Source organism: Corapipo altera, unplaced genomic scaffold, assembly GCF_003945725.1.
Source record: "Corapipo altera isolate COAL_440 unplaced genomic scaffold, ASM394572v1 231, whole genome shotgun sequence".
In the NCBI taxonomy this organism is placed as follows: Eukaryota; Metazoa; Chordata; class Aves; order Passeriformes; family Pipridae; genus Corapipo; species Corapipo altera.
In genome coordinates, this window is record NW_020885037.1 from 413,612 (window position 1) to 438,837 (window position 25,226).

The window sequence follows — 25,226 nt, forward strand, 5'->3', positions numbered from 1 at the left end:
CCCAGGAGGGCTGGCAGAGGCAGGAGCTGGGGGAGACTCTCCTGCCTGGCTCTCGGGTCCTGCTGTCCCAAGCTCCCGTGGTTTCACTGTGGGGAGTGTTGTAGCTCCCCATCTTTTCACTCAGCTTGATTTTCCAGGCATTCCAGTTTAAAGGAACCTGAGGACCAGCAGGGAGTGGGAATTCAGTGCCATCCAACATGGCTTTTCCCACCACTCCAGGGTGGGATGGAACCGTACCAGCACTTTACTGGGGAGATCACTCACTGCCTGTGGGCTCCAGCTGGGGGAGGAAACCAAAGTACCTGAGTGTCTGGGATGGGACAGAGGCAGCACAAGGGTGCCCTGGCACGGGGAACAGCAGCTGGAAAAGCCCACAGGAACGAGGACCAGCAGGAGAAGGAAGCAGCCTGGTAGCCAACACAGGCACCCTCTGGGATGCACAAACCTCAGAAGGGGTTGGGACCAGCTCTCTCAGGAAGCAAGTGAAGGGCCTGGCCCAAAGAACCTCCAGTTTTGTCTGCACCAAGCAATCGAGAGCGAACCCCAAAGTTTGCTGTGAGCTCATGACTCCAGACATCACTTCCCTGAGATGCCTCAATTCCCGAGCCCTTCTCGGAGCATCATCTCATCCCAAGCCTGGCATCTCATGTGACACATATTCCTCCAGTTTCTGCACCACAGGAAAGATGGAAGAGTAAAACCGGCTATGAAGAGAGCATGGACCGACAGGAGACGGGGGAATGGCTGAAGGAGGGCAGGTTTACATTGGATATTGGGAAGGAATTCTCCCCTGTGAGGGTGGGGAGGCCCTGGCACAGGCTGCCCAGAGAAGCTGTGGCTGCCTCATCCCTGGAAGTGTCCAAGGCCAGGCTGGACGGGGCTTGGAGCAACCTGGGCTGGTGGAAGGTGTCCCTGCCCACGACAAGGGAGTGGAATGAGATGATCCTCAAGGTCCCTTCCAATCCAAACTATTCCTTGATTCTATGACTCTTTGAAGAGCGTGTAAAACCCCCACAGGACAGTATTCAGGACTCATTTTCCACTCCAAGCTGCTCACATCCGAGTGGTGTTTCCAGCAGGACAGAACTCCACTTGGATCAACCTCACGCTTCCCTGCGGAGCCAGGCAGTTCCTGGAAAGCCAGCACAGGGACAGCAACACCTCAGTGGCACGAGCCCTGGGAAGGGGGAGAACCAGAGATGGGCCAGCTCATCTTCCCTGCAGCTTCCCTGCAGCTTGGGAAAGGGCGGCTTGGGAGCTGGAGGGGCCACGAGGCAGCTTTTAGCTCCCGATGGGGAGAGGAGGAACAGAGGCCTCTGGCCCTCGGCTGGAAACGGCAGCTTAAAAATAAACGAGTGCTAAGTTTTGAGTTCTGAACTGATGGAAACCGAGAGGATTGAGCAGGGTCTCTACTGCCCACAAGGCAGCCCAGGCTCCTTCCCCTTCAGCTGTTTCGTCTCCGTGGCTTCTGCAGCCACTGGAAGCTCCGAGGCTGCTCGTTCCCTCCCAGCCCAGCAGCAGCTAAGGAAGGGAGCACAGCTGGGATGGGCACCACTGAGGCTCCACCTCGGAGCATCCACTCGGCCACGTGGAGAACCTGCCTCAACCAAACCCAAAGTGGGATCTCAGGCACAAGTGTCAGGTGAGGAGATCCAAGGTAGGGCTGTTTGGGGGAGGAGAAGCTGTGGACAGCAGCTGTTGGGACTCTGGGTGATGCTCCCCAAGGAAGCTCAACCTGCAGGTCCCTCCCAAAGGTTCAGATGGGCTGAGTTGGCCAAACCCACCCTGCCCCTTCCCTCCTTTCTGCACCATCACTACCCACTGACTTCCAGGGAAGTGCTTAATTAAAGCTGGGCCTTGTGGGATCAACAGTGAATCAACTGCAGGTGGATGGACAGACAGAACAGAGGAACAGAATCACAGAATATCCTGAGCTGGGAGGGACCCACAGGGATCATCCAATCCAACTCCTGCCCTGACCAGACACCCCCAGCAATCCCACCCTGTCCCTCAGAGCGTTGTCCAAACGCTCCTGGAGCTCTGGCAGCCTTGGGGCCGTGCCCACTGCCCTGGGGAGCCTGGGCAGTGCCCCAGCACCCTCTGGGGGAAGAACCTTTCCCTGAGATCCATGTCCTTGTGGCTGAGCATCTCCCAGTTACACAGGCTGAGGGGCAGCTCCCACTTTACACAACCTGTGCTCTTCAGGCCAGGGAAGACAAAATCCCAGAAAGCTTCAGGATTCAGGGCAAACCCTGCCCAGGTGGGACCACTGCAGTCCCAGTGGCTGCATGTCCAAGGGCTGGAGCTCAGGACCCACTTTTTCCATTTCCACTCCCACCACTGCAACATCCCCAGGGTTGGATGTGCCACTTGCACCAGGATGGAAATGACTTTTGCCCTGCAGAGCCCTGGGCTCAGGGGAGACCTTTTCATTGCCCCAAGTGGCACCTTCAGAGGGGCAGCAACAACAAGGTTGACCTGGAGCTTGATGGTGCAGCCCTCAAAGGGACTAACCCTGCCCCTGGGATGCAGAGAAGCCCAAAGCATCCCCTGGGAAAGGCACTCCCTGCAAAGTGCAGAGATGTGTGTCCTCCTGTTAATGGCACTGCTGGAGCCTCGTGCCTCAGTCCAAAGCACCTGCAAAAGGCCAGAGAGCCACTGGTGCCATGGGAAGGTGCCCCAGCCCTCCTGGGGCACAGCCCCCAGGTTTTCCTGGGAGAGATTTTAGAGTTAAAGTGACACCGGTAGTGGGATTGTCAGCAGCACAAATGCACAATCAGGAGGGGAAGATGTGGGGGGAAAGCATCCAACTGGCGAATATAATACTTGGAAGGAAAAGCAGATTTTTAAAAAAATAAAAAATGAGGGGGTGGCAAAAAAAAAAAAAATCTCAGGAAGTCATCTAGTCATTCCTGCTCTTTGCAGAAACAATAGGCTCGGGATGCTGGCTAAGTTATAAATAATCTTGCTGGCTACACAACACAAATCCAAGACAGGAGCAGGGTAACTATCAGCTCCATGGAAAGTGAGTCACCACCTTCTTACAGCATTCCCAAAAAGGGCAAACACCACAGTCCTGCTCCTGCTCTGGGGCTGTGCTGGTGGGGGGCTCTGCTGGCCAGGACCCCCATCCTGGGATGGCAGGGAGGGAGGATGCCTGGGAGGGCAGGAGCACGGTGTGCCCTGTGCCACAGTGAGCTCCTGCAGCAGGAGGCTGAAGACAGGAGCCAGACATTCATAGAATCATAGAATCCTGGGATATCCTGAGCTGGAAGGGACCCACAGGGATCATCCAGTCCAACCCCTGGCCCTGCACAGACACCCCAACAATCCCACCCTGTCCCTCAGAGCGTTGTCCAAACGCTCCTGGAGCTCTGGCAGCCTTGGGGCCATGCCCACTGCCCTGGGGAGCCTGGGCAGTGCCCCAGCACCCTGTGGGGGAAGAACCTTTCCCTGAGATCCATCCCAACCCCCCCGGCACAGCTCCAGCCCTTCCCTGGCTCCTGTCCCTGGTCCCAGAGCAGAGCTCAGTCCCTGCCCCTCTGCCTCCCCTGGGCAGGAGCTGCAGCCCCCAAGGAGTCTCCCCTCAGTCTCCTCTGCTCCAGCTGAACCAGCCGAGTGCCCTCAGCTGCTCCTCAGACCCTTCCCCTCCAGACCCTTCCCCATCCCTGTGTGCTTCTTTTGATGCTGCAGACACAGAGGGACCAATGGCAAGAAAGCTCAGATTGGGGAAAATAATGGGAAGCCACCAGCTCCACAACATCATTCTCTTTTTAGAAGGGAAGTCACCAGTGCAAGGTGGTTTTGCTGAGCTGTTTTCCAGATCCCTCCTCTGCATGTGAGTGTGAGCACAGGGATGAGTGAAGCCAACACGCCTCAAGACAGCAGTGAAACCATTCCAGGAAGGGCAGATGTGCAAAGGCCTCTGCCCCTGACACAACCCTGGGGGAGGCACATGGTCCCTCTGGCCTGGCAGCTCTCAGGGAGAAGGGAAGAACCATCTTTTTGGGCACCCAGGACAACCCTGTGGCTGCTCCACGTGCACAGCACAACGTGCAGCACCCAGGACTGGGGTGCTGGGCCATGGCCACAGCAGAAAGGAGCCCTCTTGCCCAGGGTAGAACACGGAATCATGGAATGGTTTGGGCTGGAAGGGGCCTTAAAGCCCATCCAGTGCCACCCCCTGCCATGGGCAGGGACACCTTCCACCAGCCCAGGATGCTCCAACCCATCCAACCTGGCCTTGGACACTTCCAGGGATGGAGAGTCCACAACCTCTCGGGGCAACTAACTGAGAAAAGGAAAGAGATTCCCAACTGGAGACTTGGATAATTTGGAAGTGACATAAATTCTCCCTTTTTTTTTTAAAAAAAAAAAAGAGCTTCCTGACTTGTTATTCCGTTACCCAAATCTGGAAATGTAATCATATTAGTTCAGCTGCATTAACACAACAAAAAACCCCAACAAAAACTGTCTTAAATATTGAACTGATCTCTGAGGGGTGAAGAGAAAGGAGAACAAAAGTCAGAAACCTGGAGCAACCAGCTCCCCCTGTGAGCACCACGGCCAGCCCAGGCCACTCTCTGATGACACATTTGCAGAGGATGTGAAATAATCAGGATATGAAGTGATTTTTAAGGGGTTTTTTTTTGCCAGGTAGGTGAGGTAAAAGGTCAGTAAGAGCAGTGTGAGCACACCCAGCTCAGCAACGTAATGCTGAGTGTGTCCCAGAGCTGAACTCAGCTTAAACAAGTTAAAAAAAAAAAAGTCCAGGCAGCCCTAAGAGACGTGGGGATGTGCTGTGTGGACTCAGCAACCACATGGCTCCTAAAACTTCTAGTAGCCTGTGCAGGAGCAATGCCTCTGCTCCTGTTTTATGGTGGCTGGGGAATGCTTGGCCCTGGCTGGGAAGAGGCCTGGAGCTGCCACTGCTCCAACCAGAAAAGCCAAGCCAAAAACTTCATCCCTCAACTCAGGAGCTGTGGCTGGTGCCCTTTCCTAAAGCCCTGAGTGCCAGTAAACAAGTCAAGGGGCACCAACCCACCTGATGGTGGGATGGGAAAATGAAGGGAATCAAAGAATCTCAGAATGCTTTGGTGGGAAGGGACATTAAAGCCCATCTCATCCCACCCCCTGCCATGGGCAGGGACAACTTCCACTAACCCAGGTTGCTCCAAGCCCCCTCCAACCTGGCCTTGGACACTCCCAGGGATGGGGCAGCCACAGCTGCTCTGGGAAACCTGTGCCAGGGCCTCACCACCCTCACAGCCAACAATTCCTTCCCAATCTCCCACCTAACCCTGCCCTCTGGCACTGGGAAGCCATTCCCCTTGTCCTGTCCCTCCATCCCTTGTCCCCAGTCCCTCTCCAGCTCTCCTGGACCCCTTTAGGCCCTGCAAGGGACTCCAAGGTCTCCCTGGATCCTTCTCTTCTCCAGGTGAACCCCCCCAGCTCTCCCAGCCTGGCTCCAGAGCAGAGGGGCTCCAGCCCTTGGAGCATCCCTGTGGCCTCCTCTGGACTCTCTCCAGCAGCTCCACATCCTTGTGCTGTTGTTCCCCAGGGCTGGAGGCAGCTCTGCAGGGGGGTCTCACCTGAGGGGGCAGAGGGGCAGAATCCCCCTCTCCCATGCTGTGGGATCAGCCCAGGGCAGGGCCGTGAGTGGAACTGCCACTGAAAACAAGTTGCTTAAGGGTAAATCCAATCTCTCTCCCTCAGGGGGGCTGGAGCTCCTGCCCCTCAGAAGCCTGGGGAATGCCCACCCAGCCAGACAAGGCCACTGTAGGGTTCAGAGGAAAGGTGTGAACGGTTTCAACCACGGGACGAGAAATTAAGGAACCCAGTTTTTTCCTTTGAAAGGGGAAAAAAAAAATCCTAAGCAACCAACCATATGCGATGGGGAGGCACATCCACCTTCCCACAGCTTCCCAGGCCATTCATCATTTGGATAAAATCCAGTTTCACATTGAAATTCAGCTGGACTTTCAAATGCAAATATGAGGAGAAGAGCAACATATGGTAGAGGTTAGTGCGTATTTTTCCTAATTAAATGGCACACTGCTGCTTTGTATAACAATGTTAACGGGGCACTGAGGAGCCTTTGGAAGGGAGACCACGGCACTTTGGAAAAAAAAAATGTCCCAGAAAGCAGAAGGGGCCCAGGCCATCCCTGCTCTCCCAGGAAAGGTCACGCACTCGGCGCCACAGGGACGGGGTTTGTCACTTGTCACAACCCAGACTCGTCCCCTGGGTTGGGCAGGATGAGGCAGAGAGGGATTGGCAACACAAGTGCCCTCCAAGGCTCGTCCTGCAGGAGATCAGCTTCTTCCAGGTCAGGGCCACGCCGGGTTGTCCCCTGGGGCACTGCTGGATGCCACCACGTCTGTGACTGCAACAGAGACCCAGGAGGGCTTCTGGAGGGGGAAAAAGCTGCCAATTCCTCACCCCCAGGGGCCAGGGATGAAGAATGGGCAGAAGATGCTCCAGCACTCTCTGAGGAGGGCAGGAACAGCTCTGCCTCGAGCTGCCACCAGTCCCCAGGAGAGGCAAGTGCTGCTGCCAGAGGTGACCCCAGAGCTCGCTGGCCGTGCCCAGTGCCCTGCAGACAGGACATGGGGAGCAGCACCCGCTCTCCTGGAAGGTTCTTCCCAGTCAGGATGAGCCAAGGTTTGTAGACAACAATCCTTTGCCCCACTTGGTCCAAAAAAAATCCACCTCTCCACACTTCCCAGGGTGCTAGAGGCTGCCCCTCCTCCCAGCCCCGGCCTCAGCTGCTCGAGATGCTCTGATACGAAGCCCATTTATTTATTTTCAGTCCCTGCCTAATCATGCAAACTCCCCTGCTAGAGAAAGCTTATGCCACATTAACTTCACCTCCTTCTCACTCCTGACGCAATCCCCAGCTAAATTTAGAGGAAGACGTTGCCTGAGGTCACTTTGGAGGTGGGGATGTGCTTCCCAGGGTTAACAGGCAGATGGACAGTGTTTTTTAGCTTTTTCTCCCTGCTGGCTTTGGAGCTGGGTTACCTGGCGAATTAATTGAAAAATTCAAGATTAAAAAATTGGGGGCAGATGTCCCAGGCTGCCTCTTTCCCTTCTTCAGTGGGGGAACAAGGCACTGGTGAAGGCAACCTCCCTCCAGAAACACTAATCAAGGCAGGGAGAAGAGCATCAAAACAGCCACTGCAGAAATCCTCACAAGCTGAACCAAGAGATCTCCCCCCACAGTTCAGCTTTTTTCCCTTTCTGATGTTTGTTCACATTTATTTCCACCCTGCAAGGCCACCTGGGACAGACAAACCAGAACCTCCAGAACCCTCAGGCAAAACCACAGCCCTTCATCCTACCCCAAACGTGGGGCAAATCCATTTCAGGGTGGCAAAGACAACGTGGCCACAGTGGCTGCTCCTGGAGAGGACACACCTGGGGACCCTGACACGAGGGGTTGGAGCCTCTGGCAACTCCCTCCCCCCCCAAAATCCTTGGGTGCAATGACACCTTCAGGTGCTGTTTCACTGAGGGGGGGAGGTTGGCCTGGCCCCCAGTCCCCAGGGAGAGCTGCTGGGGGGTCTGTCCCCTAAATCTGCTCTCTGCTGTCACACAGACACACGTTCCAGGGCCATGAGAGCTCTCTCTGTGCCTGCCTCGCCTCAGGTGATCCCTGATCCCAGTCCCCTGTACAATTACACATTCAGCACCACAATGTATTTCACACTGTATTTCATGCCTCATTTGGCAACAAAATTAATTAAACTTTAAGTCAGCGCCGAAGGAGTGCAGCACCTCTCTCCCCTCTGTGCACACACGACTCCATTTGGTTAAGCTGATGTGCTAATCAGGGCTTGCTGAGTATTTGGGGACCTGCTGGCAGAGGGGGCTCCAGATCACAGAGTGAGATGTGCCCCACACCAGCTGGGCTCTGCTTGGAGGGTTCACAGGCATCAACTCCTGAGCACAGGGCATGTGCCACCAGCCTCTGGGAAAGCCCCCCTTTCCTAAAGTGCATTCCCTGCTCCGACAGCCCCGGGCACCACCAGGCACCTGCAGTCAGGCCAACAAAGCACCTCAGGGGTCTGTGGGGCTCTGAGCTGCCCATTGCCTGGGAATCACGGAATTCTGGGATATCCTGAGTGGGAAGGGACCCACAAGGATCATCCAGCCCAACCCCTGGCCCTGCACAGACACCCCAACAATCCCACCCTGTCCCTCAGAGCATTGTCCAAACGCTCCTGGAGCTCTGGCAGCCTTGGGGCCGTGCCCACTGCCCTGGGGAGCCTGGGCAGTGCCCCAGCACCCTCTGGGGGAAGAACCTTTCCCTGAGATCCATCCCAACCCCCCTGGCACAGCTCCAGCCCTTCCCTGGCTCCTGTCCCTGGTCCCAGAGCAGAGCTCAGTCCCTGCCCCTCCGCCTCCCCTCGGGAGGGAGGGACACAAGTGGGTCACAGCCCATCCCAAGCTGATCACACTGAGGCACCAGCACAGATCCAGCTGGGTTGGCAGCCTGGGAATGTGCCAGGGAAACACCAGCACCCAATCCTGAGGCTGCCCAGGTCTCATCCCCAGCACACAGTGCCAGGCAGGCGAGTCAGTGCCCTTCCTCGGGGTCTGTGGGATGCCCCCTTCCTGCTGTGTTCTCAACTCTTTGGAGGTGTTGGGAGAAGGCAGGACAATCCTGACCCACACAGCTGGGAATCCCACAGGCAGATAGAACCATGGAATGGTTTGGGTTGGAAGGGACCTTAAACCTATTCAGTTCCATGCCCTGCCATGGGCAGGGACACCTTCCACAGCCCAGGTTGCTCCAAGCCCCATCCAACCTGGCCTTGGACACTTCCAGGGATGGGGCAGCCACAGCTGCTCTGGGAAACCTGGGACAGGGCCTTCTCACCCTCACAGGGGACAATTTCTCCCAGTATCCCATCTCACCCTGCCCTCTGGCACTGGGAAGCCATTCCCTCTTGTCCTGTCCCTCCATCCCTTGTCTCAAGTCCCTCTCCAGCTCTCCTGAAGCCCCTTGGAAGGGGCTCCAAGGTCTCTCTCCCTTATGTTAGAAAAGCATTGAAAACCTCACCTGCAAAGGTGCCTTTGGGTGCTGGTGAGCTGAGAAAAGCCTTTCTAGCACATCCTTCAGCTGTGTTAACACTGCAGGGTTTGGTGCCAGGGGAGAGATGAAGCTCCCCAGAGCAACAAAACACCACTTTGCATTAAATCCAACCCTTTAAGATGCCCGTTTGTTGTCTCAAACTCAAAACAGTAATAATACTAATTGCAGTTTGAGTCTCCCTGCACACAAACATGAACAAGGGAGAGGCAACAGGCCGAGGAACTGGTCACACGCGGGCCACGTGCTGGAGCAGGGCACCCCACAGGGCATGCAGGATTTGAAATTAGCAGCAGTGAGGTCCAGCAGAAACGCCTGCCAGACCTGCTGGGCCCCTTCCAAAGCCATCTCTCTCCTTTGGAAAGGGCACAACAAGCGTGGAGGCCTCGAGCCGGGGTGCTGAGCCAGCACGTGCCGCTCGGGCAGCGCTGGGCGTGCGGGATTCGGGGTGGGCTGAGGCAGAGCTGCTGCATCCAGCACCAAGTCCCAGTGTCCTGCCTCCTGGACACCATCCATACTGAGACCCTGGCCCTGGCAATGGAGAAGAGAGCAGGATAAACAGGGCAGTGACAGCAGGCAATGCACAGAATCCCAGACTGGTTTGGATTGGGAGGGACCTTAAAGCTCATCTCATCCCACCCCCTGCCATGGGCAGGGACACCTTCCACTGGCCCACGTTGTTCCAAGCCCTTTCCAACCTGGCCTTGGACACTTCCAGGGATGGGGCAGTCACAGCTTCTCTGGGAAACCTGTGCCAGGGCCTCATCACCCTCACAGAGAATTTCTTCCCAATATCTAACATAAACCTACTCTCTTTACTCACCAGTTACTACCCAACAGCTCCTCTCATTAGAAGACAAGCAGGTGCTGGAGCTTGTACCTGTTCTTTGGACACACAGAAGGTGCACACCAAGCCCAGCCTCACCTCAGCCTCAGCCCAGGCTTTTTACACGTGATTTTTACATAAGATCCTGATCCCATCACAGCCCCCCAGCAGGCACAGCTCCACTGGTAGGAATTGCCTCATCAGAGGAAGGAAAGAGCTCTGCCAGGAAGAGAGAGCACTGCACTGCTTCAGCAATCCTGGCATAGTTAAAACTGTGCTTAAACAAGGTCTGTGGCAAATTGGCAGTTTCTAAACAAAAGCTGTCGCTTATCTCAGTACAGCTCTGGCACCTCCAGCATTCTCTGGGCTCTTTCCTAGTTCAAAATCCCAAATCCAGTCAGGAGGACTCTTCTCCAGGGTGGGAAATGAATGAAAAAAACTAAAAGAACCCCAAAAAACACCTTCCCCTGAAAACAGGCACCCCTTAACCCCCAAAGTCAAACACACACCAAGACAAGGGATTGCTTCTCCCCAGCTGCTAGAGGAGCACTGAGCTGCTGCCAGGGCACCCCCACAGCATGGACACCCTGGGCCTTCTCCACCTCACTCCTCCTGTGTCCATTAGAGCACAGGACACCCTCGTGTCTCAGGCAGGACAGGACACTTTCACTCACAGTGTTGCAATAAAATTCAAGGGGAAAAAACTGATTGTGGGGAAGAGAGAGACCTTCTTATTTCAAGACCAGGTTGGACGGGGCCTGGAGCAACCTGGGCTAGTGGAAGGTGTCCCTGCCCATGGCAGGGGGTGGAACAGGATGAGCTTTAAGGTCCCTTCCAACCCAAACCAGTCTGTGATTCTGTTTCAAACTCACTGCAAAGGCACAGAGAACCTTCTGCCCAGGTGGGGCAGCCCTGGGAGCAGGAACAAGCAGCCCAGGACACGAGGATCAGAGATGAGACTGGGATGTGGTGCTGGATTAAGGGACACAGGTGTGAAGATCTTCCCCTGGCATTTGTTCCCTCTCACTCGCTATTTCCTGCAGACCTGCACTCCCTGCCCCAGTTTTTGGGCCCTCCAAGTCTTTTCCTCCAGACCCTGCTTTCTGGATCCTGGTTAATGGGATGCACCCCACGGGAGACACAGGGAGCAGGAAGGGGAGAGGGAGAAGAGCAGGAGCTTCCCAAAGGCAAAGACAAAAACAGAGCAGAAAGCTCGACTAGCACGTGGGAGATGAACCTCACTGAAAGTCCTCCAGGCTTTGATACTGGAACAGTCGGGACTGCAGCATCCTGAGGGTATCCCTGCCATGCCTGGCAGCATCTTCCTACACCCCACGAGTGGGCTCTGCCAGCAGCAGGAATGGAAATGCTCCAGAGTTGTGGAGAGCAGTGGGAGCTGCAGGATCTGTCTCCTTCCAGGCTAATGAGACCTCACAGCTCTGCAAGCTTGACCTGTCCATGGCAAAGCTTCTCCATAGAACCATGGAATGGTTTGGGTTGGAAGGGACCTTAAAGCTCATCCAGTCCCACCCCCTGCCATGGGCAGGGACACCTTCCACTAGCCCAGGTTGCTCCAAGCCCCGTCCAACCTGGCCTTGGACACTTCCAGGGATGGGGCAGCCACAGCTTCTCTGGGCAAACTGTGCCAGGGCCTCCCCACCCTCACAGCCAGCAATTCCTTCCCAATATCCCACCTAACCCTGCTCTCCTTCAGCTCAAAGCCATTCCCCCTTGTCCTGTCCCTCCAGGCCCTTGTCCCAAGTCCCTCTCCAGCTCTCTTGGAGCCCCTTCAGGCACTGGAAGAGGCTCTCAGGCCTCCCTGGATCTTTCTCTACTCCTGTCTGAACAGCCCCAGCTCTCCTTTGATTTCCTTTGATAATGGCTAAACAGCAACATTTACTTTGAAACAAATGGTCACACCAACGGGCTGGCAAGTGAATTTTCCTGCTTTGCCTTTTTTGTTGTGGTGGCTTTGTGTTTGGTGACAGTTCGAGGGTCACACACACGCACCCACCACACAAACACACAGCCCGGAGCCTGGACTTTCATGGCAAGTGCCAGTTCAAAACACCAAGTCCCATATTGCACACCTCACGTCTGCCTTTCATCATCCATCAAAATAGCAAGTGGAGCCCAGCACTCCCACTTCAGCATAAGCAAAACATGTGGGAACTCGAGGCAGTTTGTAGGAAAACGTGATACAGCCTTTCTAATAAAAGCTCCCGCTTTCCTCACTATGGAAAACAGTTGCAAATGGGTTTCTGCAGCCTGAGACTCGACAGCAGGGCAACAGGGACGCTGTGCTTGGCTCTTCCCAGCCCCAGCTTCCATGGTTTCACTGCCAACCCCCCCAGCCCCACGGGCAGAGTGGAGCCCAGCACCATCCTGCTCCCACCAGGGCACCAGATCCTCCCTGGCCCACTCGGGGCTTCCTGACACAGGGCTGCCTGCACACAGTAACTAATTAAACCTTCAAACAGCTCCCCCACAGCACCAATTAAAGAGACAACCCCAGCTTTCATAGAATTTATGACTTTCAGTGCTGTTGCCACAGGTATCCAAGTTTGAGCGTTGTTTAAAGCGGGTTTCAAAGGGGATCTGGACTCGCCTCCCTCCGGGGAGAATCCATTTGCTTTGTTCACTAGACTATAACTTAAAATTTGTTACATGCACCAGCTTGTAACTCTTTGAAAAACTCCCTGCTCAGCCAGCTTCAGATGTACGTGATGAACTTCCCCCGATCAAAGCAATTCCCCCACGAGGAGCCTCAGCTCACGAGCAAGAAAGGACACAACAAATTTTGGGGGAGGGAATCACGGCACAGGCCAGGAGGGGACTCTCCCCCCAAATCCACCGGAGAGCCCAAGCCAAGGAGCTCGCTTCGGCACAAAGCAAGAAGAAAAAGGCATTTAATGGTGAATTAGCTTACTTAAAAAGCAAAAAAACAAAAAAAATCCCTATTTTTTAGCAGGGGTTTTATCTGTTGTCTGTGAGCAGAAGACCCCTGGGCTCCTCTTCCAGTAGGACCCAATCCTGGCACCCCACACCAGGGGTGTGGAGTGAGATGGTTGAACACTCTCTCCACATTGCCCACAGATGGAAGCGCTGCTCCCGTGCTGCTCCAGGAGATGTGTTACCTCGCACAACCACGTGCCTTGGGTTCATCCCCCTGCCCTGCAGAGCCCAAACTCCTTTGCTGAGGCAAAGGCTCAGGCTGCACGAAAGCTCAGCAGCCACAAGGCACCAGCCCCAGCACAGCCCGACCTTGCTGCCTCCTGATGCTGCTGCCATCCCAACATCCCTTAAAATGGTCACTTCCAGGTGAAATCCAGCCCCAGCAGTTCCCTGTCTGAGGCAGGTTTAAGGAAGCACTGCCAGGGAGCTGGGTGCTGCTCAGATCAGTCATTTATGACCTGTGACACCGTGGAGGACACGGCTCACAAATGTTTTTGCCACTGCAAACAACAAACAGCTCAGGGAGGGACCAGTGAAACCGCTGCCTTGGAGGGCAGGACGATGGGCACGACGGGCACGACGGGCTGGGTGTCCCGGCTAAAATAAAACCCCGACGACCCACGGCCCGGGCTGGAAAACACTGGTTTGCAGCTCCAAGCCCCGGGAGGACCAACTTCCCGCGGTGACCTATATGTGCTATAAATGCCGCAGACACGGGCCGGGTGACGTCAGCTCCAAACTCGTGGCAATTGTTGGGTTTCTCCTTGCCAAGAAAAGGCAAAGCGGAGGTGCTGAATTGTCCGGGCGGCGGGGGAGCGAAAGCAGTTCCTCCCCGGAGCATTTGAGGACAGAAACGAGGGAAACAGTGGCAGGAGCTTAAAATAAAAGCACAGGAGGCAAATAGGAAGAGCGAAGGGATCTCGAAGGTGGAGGGTTTGGGTTAACACTTTGGATTTTTCTGGCCCGGGAGAGGAAAACAGGTTCCCCTTGGCAAAGGGGCCACTGACACCTTGGGCAGGGCAGTCACCAGAATCATGGAATTGCTGATCAGAGCCATGGAAAAGACTTGTGAGATCATAATGTCCAACCCCACCATGGTCACCACTCAAACATGTCCCCAAGTGCCACATCCACACATTGTTTGAACACCTCCAGGGATGGTGACTCCACCACTGCCCTGTGCCAATGGTCAAAAACCTTTCTGGTAAAGAAATTTTGGATTTGAAAAGGATTTGAATTTGGGGCGATTTTACAGCTGGGATTCTCCTGTAGCTCTGTTTCAAATGCCTGTGCTCCCTTATTTACAAGTTGCACTTTGGAAGGAAAAACCTCATCTTGGCAAGTGGGGCATTTTGGATGGGAGTGATCAGTCAGTGCAGTGCCTTGCTCTCTTCACTCTTCACTTCCTCTGGGGAGGAAAGAGCTTTGAGGTAACAGCTCCTCTGGAGGGGAAAAATAATAAAAGCTACACACTGCTCCGGGATTTCCAGGAGGAGGAGACAGATGGAAAGTGAGAGCCATGAATTCCCATGTCCAGCCCAAATGCCATCAACCCAGTGATGGGATCCCATCCTGTGTGGACAGAGGGATGAAACACCAATCTTTGTGGCACGTAGGACAACATCAGTTTATTACCCTGGGCCTAATACAATGAGCCCAGATGATGAGATCCTGGCACTGAGGTGGGGCTCTGTGAGCACTGAGCTCAGACTTACACAAATCAGTGTTTGCTTCTCCTTTCTGGGCAGAGGTGGCTGTGGAGGGGAAATGCTGCTCTGCCTTCGTTGGTGGTACAGGCCCTGACTGAGCAGGAGTGCTGGAAACACAAGGCACAATAAAGATGAAGCCTTGGCCTTCCTGCAAGGCAAGACTCAGGGAGCTAATCTCCAGGTCCAGATTATGGCTTGGCTGTGAGACACTCTGCTCCCTCAGCAAGTCCAGGTCCCCAAATCCAAGGACCATCTGCTTTTCACCCTCTGACCACATCAGGGTTAGTGAAGATTTGACTTCAAATTTTGAGCTGGATGGCTGGGTATGTTTTTGGGGATGAACCACCTTTGGGGATGATCAGGGCCAGGTTGGACTGGGCTTGGAGCAACCTGGTCTAGTGGAAGGCATGGCAGGGGGTGGAACTCCGTGATTTTATGATTCTAACTAGCACCTGATTGCACCTTGCTGACTATTAGTGAATAAAGGTAGAACATCCACAAACTACGAAAACAGCCACTTGCCACTATCTAGGACCTCGTTTAGACCCTTTGGATCCTTCTAACAGGCAGAGCACACCCCTGGTTGCCAGGGAAGGCCTAAATCAAACCATTACAGCATGGAACATCTCACTGATGTCTTCCTGCAGTCATTCACCCCACAGGAAAAAAGTCAAAGATTCAGGAACAGGGAGAAGCCCCAAAGCCAACATGCAAATGAAACGTATCCCCTGCCCTGAGGTGAGGCCAAGTGTGGCTGCCCCAGGGATAACTCTGCTGCTGGAGCAAAACCTTTCCCCGAGCTGAGTTCCCAGCCCAGGATGCTCACGGCAGAGCCCACGCCTGGGACAGCAGGGATTGTGCAACGTCCTCCAGCCCAGTTGTATAACACCAGTGCTCTGCTTTCAGGACTTCTCCCAGGCAGCCCCGGGGAGCAGCAGCCCAGAGGAAGGGTGGTGTCAATGTTACCTTTCACTCACCCGAAAAGAAGGGGCGGGGGGGGGGGGAGGGATTCGGTGTCGTTCCGGCGGCTGCAGAGCCAAGCAGGGGGGGGTCCGGCTGTGCCTCTGCTCCTGGCCAGCACCACAGGCCCGGCAGCCGGGCCAGGCTCCGAGCAGGAAACACATGAATGCCATTGCTCCTCTCCCCCAGCGTGGAGCACGTCTTTTGTGGGATTGTTTTAACAGCAGAAGTCGCGCAAGGAACACTCGCTGGAGAGATCGGCTTCCATCTGGGTTAACCCGAGAGTTTTCCCCCCTCCAATTTCCTCCAGCCCACTCAACAGCTTCCCTCCCTGGAAAAGTGTTTGCTCGAAACCATCTTGACGTGCAGCTAAACGGCTCAGTCCCAAAGCAGCACATTTCCCTGGTCAAAGAGGGCACGAGAGCAGGGCAGGGCAGGGCACAGCCCCACATCCTGCTGCTGCAGGTTCCCCAGTGCCCCACAACACTGATGCTGGGGCACCAAAGGTGCTCTCTAGAAATCTCCAGGATGCAGCACAGCTGCTCCACGTGGCCAGGGGTTTCCCTGGACAGCTGGAGTCAGCCCATGGTAGAGAAAGTTGAGTTTTAACCATCCACAAGGTGTTCAGCAAGAAGGGCAAATGAAGGAACTTCCCACGTGTCAGGGGCCGTGTGAGCCCTGCACAGAGCAGGCTCCTCAGGCATCAAAAATCCAGCACAGCACTGCCCAGGAATTCTCCACTTCAGCCTCAAACCCAAGAGCAGCACAGTTCCCATCAGACATCTGAAGCCACACACCCTGCAGAGTCCCCCATCACACCCAGATCCCCAGCCCCCTCCTCCCCAGAGCTGCCCTGCTCCCAAAGCCCTTGGATGTTGGCATCCCTGGCCCCCTCTTGGCACCCTGGAAGCATCCAGCCAGGAGGGCTTCACAAGATCCCTTTGGGAATGCCGAGATCCCACCCAGGGAGCCTCTGGAGGGACTGCAAGGAGCAGCCACCCAAACTGCAGCCGAGCCCCAGGAATGAACCACCACCACCACGTCTTCAAAAAGGAACAGCAAAAGTCTTCCAGGGCAGTGCAGACATGTCTAAGCAGCTTAGAGAACAGCCCTGATTGTCTGCTCCCAGGATCCTGGAGCGGTGGGACAACAATCTCCAGCTCAGGCAGCAACTTCTTAACAGGAGACAGATCAGCAAGAGCAGCTTTGCCCACCCGGAGACACACGGAGCAACAAGAAAATCATCCAGAGAAACAGCAGCAGATCCATCACCAGAAAAACACATAACAGAACTACACCAACCCCTCCTTTGGTGTCTCTGGAACCAAACACAAATTTATTGCGAGAATCATTATGGTATTAGGAAAAAAAAAAAAGTAAGATGACAGTACCTGATCCTCCAAACTGAGTGCTCGCTAGGGTCGTGGGTCTGTTTTTTCCATTAGCCACTGGCAGGGGAAACATCTAGAAAAACAAGAAGATGAGAGAGAAGGGAAGAGAGATTTCAGTCTGTTAGTTTTACTGTGCTGCTGCAAAGGGGTCAGACTGGGGGAGGAAAGGGGGAAGAGGAGCACTTTATTGATGCAAAAAACTTCCCTCTCCTCGTGTCCCTGCTCCATGGATCAGCTGCAGGAGGGGCAGGGAGCAGCTCTGCACTAACACACACAACCTGACACAGGGATGGGGTCACAGCACCAAGTCAGACAGAGTTCAAGAAGCGTTTGGACAGTGCTCCCAGGCACAGGGTGTGACTCCTGGGGATGGGCCTGTGCAGGGACAGCAGTTGGACTCAAGGATCCTTGTGGGTCCCTTCCAACTCAGCATACCCTGTGATTCTGTGATGCTCCTGTGTCCACAGCATCCCTGGTTCCTTGAGTGCAACCGAAAACCAGCCCAGGAGCATCAGAGCTGTGGTCAAACCCAGCAGTTCCTTCCCCAACTTGCTCACCAGGGCCCTCCCTGCAGGGTGCCCACGGGGCCGACTCCATTCATAGAAACCCAGCAGAAAAACAACCCTGCAGCACCCCAAAAAGCTCTTTTCACCCTCCCCATCCCAGCTCCCACAGCACTCTGGGTCTCATCCCATCTCTCTGGACACACACAGTGCCTGGGCAGGACGTGGGCTGCCCATGGGTCTGGCTGGCACAGGCAGAGGTGACTCAGCCCCAGGATCTGGCGCTGCCCGAGCTCTGTGCCAGCCCCATGGGATGAGCCCTGCAGCCTCCCAGGGCAGCTCCCACCCCGCTGCTCCAGCAGCCCCAGGACCCAACACAGCCCCGGGGTCTGGGGGGAGAAGCTACTCCAAGTGCAAAGGTTTCAAAAATGAACTATTTTACGGTATTAGTCGCTCTGGGGACTTGTTTGCTCTATTGCTGCAGCTTCAGTATCACAGCTGAGCTTCTCCTGCCAGGAGCTTCCTCAAAAACACTGCACACCTTGTCACCTAACCTGTATAAATATTTTTAATAAAAGTTGGGAGAGTTTCAGAAGCTGTTATTTAATAATTTACATGCACCTGCGTGCAGCAGAAAAGAAAACTAATTCTCCTCCACACAAATGGAGCTCCAGCCAATAAAACAACTGGTGGGAAAACGTTTAGTGAATTAACATTTTAATATCCTTTTTCTACTCAAGATACTTTCACCACCAAGTCATTTGAATTTTTATTATTTTTAGCTTTGTAATGTCTGAGTAACTCAAAAGTTTAATGCTTTGAAGATTAAACAATGTAATGGCACAAGAGCCTACAGAAATGCAGCGTTTCATGCCCTGACATAGCTGATGTCTGGCTGTGGTCAGAAACATTCCTTTGTGCAGAGCAGTCTGCCCAGCTTTGTTTTCACAAATGCTGGGGAGAAAAAAACAAAACAAAACAAAACAACAAAACCAACAAAAAACAGTTAAATGTGGTAGAGATGCAAAGAGAGCAGTTAAGGAACCAACTGCCATTCATAAAGAGCACAAATTTGGGATCATATATATGCATGCACGGGGTGTAGATGCTCTATATATGGATTTAAACAAAGGTGTAAACAGTGTTTAAGCATCCTGGCACTGCTGCCAGCACCTGCCCACACTGGGCTGCCCAGGGACCCCCACCATGGAGGTGCCCCACGGGGGGAGCCCCTGCTGCCCACCCCAGGGGCTCCAGAGGTATCTGGGGGGGCCCGGCAGCCCCACCATCAGATGACACTTGTTTCCTCAGGAAGTTGGGCTAGAAAATAAAAACAAACCCTGACACACCGAAGGTTGCAGCCAACCTTCCTCCCTGCACTGCTGCAGGGCTTCCCTTGCAGGGCAGGGGATGGTTTCTGCAAAGACCTCCACAACTACTGCAAATGGAATTTAGGGGGCTGGTCCCACCCGGGCTGTGCTCACTCCCTCGTCTCAAGGCAGGGAAGAGGATTAAGTGGTTAGAAACCCCCTTTGCAAGGGGCAGGTCTGCATGTGCAAGCACAGGGGGAAGGGATGCACGATGAAGCTGGGCACCCAAAAAAAGAAATAATAAAAAAACCCCAACAAATGAAACCCCAAGGCACTGCTGGCTCGTTTCCATGAGCATTTCTACTCAGCACTTGCTGAGGCTGAAAAACCCGAGGTTTGAGCACCAAACACGAGTGGAGAAAATGAACAACCTTGTTCCACTGTGCACCCAGAGCCTTCTGCTTCTGCAGAACAGAAGGTGGTTCCCCCCCACCCCTGGTGATCCCCAGCACACCCAGCATCCCTAAAACACCCCCACAGCCCCGGGGATGCCCTCCCCTCCTCTGCCTGCTTTCAGAGGTGTTTTGAGGCTGATGCAACACCTTCCTGCTCTCCCTTCCCCAAGGGATTTAGGAGTCACAGACCCCTTCCCACACCAGGGCACGTGGGGATGCCAAAGCACAGAATCCTGGAATGTCCCAAGTTGGGAGGGACCCACAAGGACCATCCAGTCCAACCCCTGGCCCTGCCCAGGACACCCCAGCAATCCCACCCTGTCCCTCAGGGCGTTGTCCAAACGCTCCTGGAGCTCTGGCAGCCTTGGGGCCGTGCCCACTGCCCTGGGGAGCCTGGGCAGTGCCCCAGCACCCTCTGGGGGAAGAACCTTTCCCTGAGATCCATCCCAACCCCCTGGCACAGCTCCAGCCGTTCAAGCAGGGTGATGGGGAGGGGGGAACCCCGGGTTACCCCTCCACACTCATCACTTGGCAGCCCCAGGAAGTGTTTTGGGTTTTTTTTCTCTTGCTCCCAGCTTCTTTTTCCACTGGGGTGTGGGCTGCAGCCCCAAGGAGCACAAGGCACAAGTCATACGTGAAGTGCCGCCTGCCCTCGCTGGCGTGTGTTGCTCACAGGCAAAGTTCATCCACCCACTGCAAATTTCCTTTCTGCTTTTAAAATGCTGCTTTAAAAATAAACTGGGGGGGGCAGGGAGGAGATGAACCGGAGCTGGCACCTACGGAGGGACCCAGGCATTGAGGAGGGACCCAGACACGAGCTCTCAGGGGTTGTAATTGGGTCATTACTTGGCCTTTGTTAGATTTGAATAAATGTAGATTGAAACGGTTATGTAAAATCCCCCATCTTAAGTCGCTGTCTTTGGTTTCTCAAGTCCTACCTCCAGCCTCCCTGAGAGCTGACAACTTCTGCACACCCTTGTAGCTCCATTTCCACCCCTCCCAAAGAGTTTATTCTCCATCCACTTCTCCCAGGGCAAATCCAGTACATGGGAGGATCCAAACACCCGCACCCTCCCCCAGGGTGGTTACAGCCAAGACACCCCAAACTTTCACCAGCAAACTCATAGGCAAGAAAGAGAATTTGCCAGACACAAGGAACATCAAGCAGCATTTCATATATTGTGCACTTCTACCAGCGCATCACTTTTCGAATTAAATCAGTTTTCATTTTCTCCCCTCTCCCACCTTTTGAACTCCAGGCTGACCCAACCTCAAGCCTGAACTCCAAACCTGAAATCTATTCTGCAGCATGGAAAGTATCCAGCTGTTAATCTGGGGAGAAGAGGGAATTCGGCTCAAAACCCACTGCCAGCAGGACATTCTATATGTGTTCACCTAAGACAGACCTTCCTGACTGCGGCCCCAAACGCCCACTGCGGCCTGAAGTCAAACTTTACAACTGCTCCGCTCTGAACAAAAGCGAGAGGTTTATCATGGAAAGGCAGGCATCGGGCCTTGGCTGGAGCAGGGCACAGCTTCAGCATCCTCCAGCAGGGCAGGAGGAGCTGCTCGAGCCCTGCTTGCTGCCAACAGCCAGGCATTCCACCCCCGCTTCCACGGCTGGAGCCACGGGGGCCGGAGCGCGGCGGGAGCAGCCGCGTGCGGGGAAATGAGCCGGCAGGTCCTGTGCGACTGCTCAGGCCCCTGCCCACCCTGCACCGTCTCATCAAGCCAGAAACCCCCTCTGACAGCAGCCTCCCCGCAGCATATGGTTAATACTCTGCTAATAATCATGGCTGTTAACAGCATCTCGCTCCCCCCAGACCCCCCGGCGGGCCCCGACCCCCGCCCGCTCCCCGGCTCCGCAGGCGCTCGGCAGCACGGACACCCCCCCCCCCCCAGGGCTGCTCTGCTCCAGCCTGGCCATGCCCAGGGGTGCCCCTGCTCTTGGAGCATCCCAGCCCAGCCAGGATACCTGCCCACACCTCCCCACAACACACCAGCAGTGGCACAGATGGCCTGGGATAACCAATAACCACGAGTCATAGAACAGCAGAATGTCCCGAGTTGGAAGGGACCCGCAAGGATCATCCAGTCCAACTCTGGGCCCTGCACAAGACACCCCAGCAATCCCACCCTGTCTCTCAGAGTGTTGTCCTTGAGCTCTGGCAGCCTTGGGGCCGTGTCCACTGCCCTGGGGAGCCCAGTCAGTGCCCCAGCACCCTCTGGGGGAAGAACCTTTCCTTAATATCCAAGTCCCAGGAGCACAGGCCCAGGGCAGCTCCCGCTGCACAAAGTCTGTGCCTGCCAGACTGACCTGCAAAGCCTGGCAGCCCCCAAAGCCCAGCCTAATCCATGAGTTGAGCTGCCCACTCGGGTGGATGTGCAGGATGCTTTCTGGAAAGCTCTTCTCCAGATTTGCCAGCCCGTCCTGGCCAGCTGCCAGGGAGCAGCGGTGAAGGCAAGCTTACAAATTACCTGCACTTTGGGGCAATCATAAAAGGCAATTTGTTCAAAGGTAGAGGTAAGTGTGCTGCCATGCACACCCCAAAGCAGCCATGAGGCTGCATTGCTGGGCCTTTGGTTCCAGCTCATGTAGAGAATCCCTTGATTTTTGCCTTTTTGGCAAACTGTGTTGGCACAAAGCTTTGGGGGAGCTCAGGATCTATGCAATGGCATTATTTATGAACAGGACTGTAAGCCCAATTTATAGCATCTCACACAACCCTGCCATTTAATGGCCCAGGAACTCAGGCCAGGCTGTGCAAAGCCATTATGGCCAAATCTTAAAATTCCCACAGCAAAACACTGCTCAGGGCTGGACCACAGGCTACTGGGGCTGAGTACATCTTCCCTAGAAAAAAAGCAATCCAAATACTGATCCAAAGCAAATGCTTCCAGCTGCTCTGAATATCTCTAGATTTCCCTCCCATCTCCTCTCCTGGAGAGGATTGCAGAACTGATGCTCCACTCCTGTTTATTCAAACTAAAATATATTTGGAAGAGGGAGCTTTGTGGACAAAAATCCTGCATCCCAAGGACACAGAGAGAGCAAATCATGGAGGAGCCTCTTTGATGGACCCACCATGTACAGTCTAGGAAGCTTTTCCATTTCAGCTACTCATCCTGGAGGAGAGATGTTAATGTTCCCTTTATGCAAACTCAGGAGAAGGGTGTGTGGAGATGAGGGTTTGTGAAACAGAGCTGGCTCTGCTCCAGGCTGCGTCGGAGCCCATCGGCCGACTGATCCTGGAGGGAATGTCTCCGAATCATTTGCTGGCAAATGACATTTGCAGGCCCTGCTGCTGCAAGAGCAGCCGCCCCCAGTGCTGCTGCTGCACGAGCCTTTACACCAACACACGACCAGTCCTGGTCCTCCCCAGGTTTACACCAGTGTAAAAGCACTGAATCCGAACCCAAATTTGGCGTGGATTCATCTTCAAGGACAGGAACACTCGTGTACAGAGGGAACAGGTCAGGACCCCTCCAGGGAATACAGATCTGAGCATGCAAATGAGGATGGTTCGTTAGGTTTGAAAAGGTCTTGGGGTTTTTTTTTTGAAGCTCTGAATGGTGAGTGGGATTGGATTTTTTTCCAAGGGGGGAAAAAACAAACTGGGAGCTGCTGCAGCCCCGGCCAAGGAGCAGATTCTTGGTTACTGACCCTAAGTAAAGCTCAAAACTCCCAGTGCAGGAGATGGAAGGCCCCAGGGCTCCTGCCAACCTCCAGGACCTCTGAGAGGGACAAATAAGCACACTGCTGCTCCCCAGCAAGCCCTGACCTGACTCCTGGTTTTACAGGGACACTGTCACTGCACCCACTGTAAAACATCCTACTGCAAAAGTCCATCACTGGCAAATTCACAGAACCAGCCTCCCAACAGAAGGATGAAACTGGGAGAACTGGGCCTCTCCTGCAGGACAATTGCTCTTGTGAGGGCTGAGAGACCCCCCCACCAGCACGAACAGGTACAAACCCCAGCTGTACAGAAAGGTTTATGCCCCACTGCTGAACCTCAGGGCACGGATGCAGAAAAGCAGATGAGCCTCAGCACATCCACAGGTGTCACAGGTACCAGGACTGCAGGTGACCTTAGTTCTCCCACCACTTTTAGTCCCTTCTCCAAGGGGCAGGACATCCAGCCCAGCAGGGCCATGGGCTGGGTGACCCAGGCCAGCCCAGAGCCACAGCAGTGACACTCCTGGCTATTCCCCCTCCTGGGGCTGTTGTTTCTATCTCTGCAGCACGTTTGCTTATCTAAACAGCAAGGCACAGGCTCTGAGTGCCATGAGGGTGCAGCACACAACAGAGGAACCCAACAGACACTTGTTTGCTTTTGAACACCAGCTCTGCCCTCCACAAGTCACCTGCCAAGGAGAGGCAGCACCGCTGGCAGCGCGACACGGGACGTGCCAGGGACTGACCCCCCTCTGCCCTGACTAAAGGGACTTCTCCTCCCTCTGAGCTGTGCACACCCTTCGGGGGGAACTCTTTAGGTCCTGCTTCTTTGAAAATAAACAGCTCCTAAATGCAGCTCAAGGTTTCCAGGATACAGAGGAGCAGAGCATGGGGAACACAAGTGTCCAACTCCTGCAAAAATAACGCGCCGGAGAGCTTGGACACGTTTCAAACCGTGACAAAATAACCTGTGGGAGCAAAAGTTTAATAGTCTGGATCTGGGGAGAGGAAAAAAGCTTGATTAATCAGCTACTGAAGTTACATCTCTGCATGGCTGCAGAAACAGTCACCCAGTGAGCATTTAAACAGAGAACACACAACTCCGTTAATTCCCCCAAAATTTCCCATCCAGAAAAAAAAAAAAAAACCTTCTCTGCGCTCCCTGCAAGGAAACAACACACGTTTGAGGGGGAGAGGGGGGGAGAGAGGAGGGGCAGAGGCTTTGCTTTAACTTGAAAATAAACAAGTTGCAGCACATGTGCACGCACACAAACACGGCACATCTGAAACCCATCATGTCCAATTTACAGGCTCACATTTCCTCCCTTGTGCAGCTCCCAGCCCCGGCAGAGCCCCGGGCCCTGCCGAGCCCCCCGGCCGCTCTCGCTCACCATACTGAAGTCCAGCAGGTCACTGAGCTCTTTGTCTGTCCCAACTGCAGCCATTCTCTGCTGCTGCTGATTCATATTCCCACAGACTCAACAGTGGCAGTCCTGGAGAAAAGCGAGGGGGAGGGGAGAGAGATATTTTAATGACTAGAGCAAACTACCCACCCCATTGATGAATATTTTAAAAAGGCAGAGCGAGGGGGGGGGCGAGAAAAGAAGAACCCTCAGCGTGTCCCCGGCATCCAACTCTCCTCAGAGAGCACAGTCGGAGTCCTCACACAGCACCCAGCGGCAGGAACAAGCGCTCTATTGACCAGACACACTTGTATGTTAGTTTTTTGCTGCCAATTCCACTAGTTCGGGCCAATTCTGTTCCTGGCGTGTGGCGAATGAAGGGGGAGAGAGGGAAATAAAAAAAAAAAAGGAAAAAAAAAAAAGAAAAAAAAAAAGAGTCAACTCATTTATCAAAGGGTTCAGGCAAGTTATCACTCAGGCGCTTGTCTGGCTCGGCTCGCCCCCTCGCCTTCCCCCACGCTCACTCCCCGCAGGAGGCTCTCTTGTCCTTGCCTAGTTTTGTTTAAAAAAAAAAAAAAAAAGGAAGGGGGGGAAAAAAAAAAAAAAAAAAACAAAAAAGCAAAAAAAAAAAAAAAAAAAAAAAAAAGTCTGATGTTACAGCTCTTTCCTTCGGGTCCTGCCGAGCACCTGCAGCTGCTTTTTCAGGGACTGTGCTTGGGGATGCCCAGCCAGGCTCTGCTCTCAGTGAGAACTGAACCCTCTCCCGCTCCCAAAAGGGACTGGAAACAAACAAACAAAAAAAATTTTTGTTTTCGGAGTGTTTTTGCAAAAATAAAGCCCTCCAGGCAACCTTGCGAGATAGGTAAATATTATTCTTCCTAATTTTACAGATTTTTTTTTTTTTTTCAAAAGGGAGATTGATCTTTTCGGCCAGCTCG

The 25,226-nt window shown here is 54.2% G+C and overlaps 1 protein-coding gene across 14 annotated transcripts in view; it reads right to left on the bottom strand.

Moving 5' to 3' along the window:
• The window catches only part of TCF3 (transcription factor 3), a 76,427-nt gene extending 51,774 nt beyond the window's left edge, over positions 1-24,653 (bottom strand). For all 14 annotated transcript variants that reach the window (XR_003531796.1, XM_027668383.1, XM_027668381.1 and 11 more), the window contains exons 1-2: positions 24,277-24,653; positions 16,939-17,011 (exon numbers count right to left, since the gene is read on the bottom strand). Coding sequence is in view for 13 of the 14 variants with exons in the window: in XM_027668383.1 (XP_027524184.1) it covers positions 16,939-17,011; positions 24,277-24,351 (148 nt within the window). In the remaining variant the exon portion in view is untranslated. The remainder of the gene's footprint in view (positions 1-16,938; positions 17,012-24,276) is intronic.
• Between the last annotated feature and the right edge of the window lie 573 nt (positions 24,654-25,226).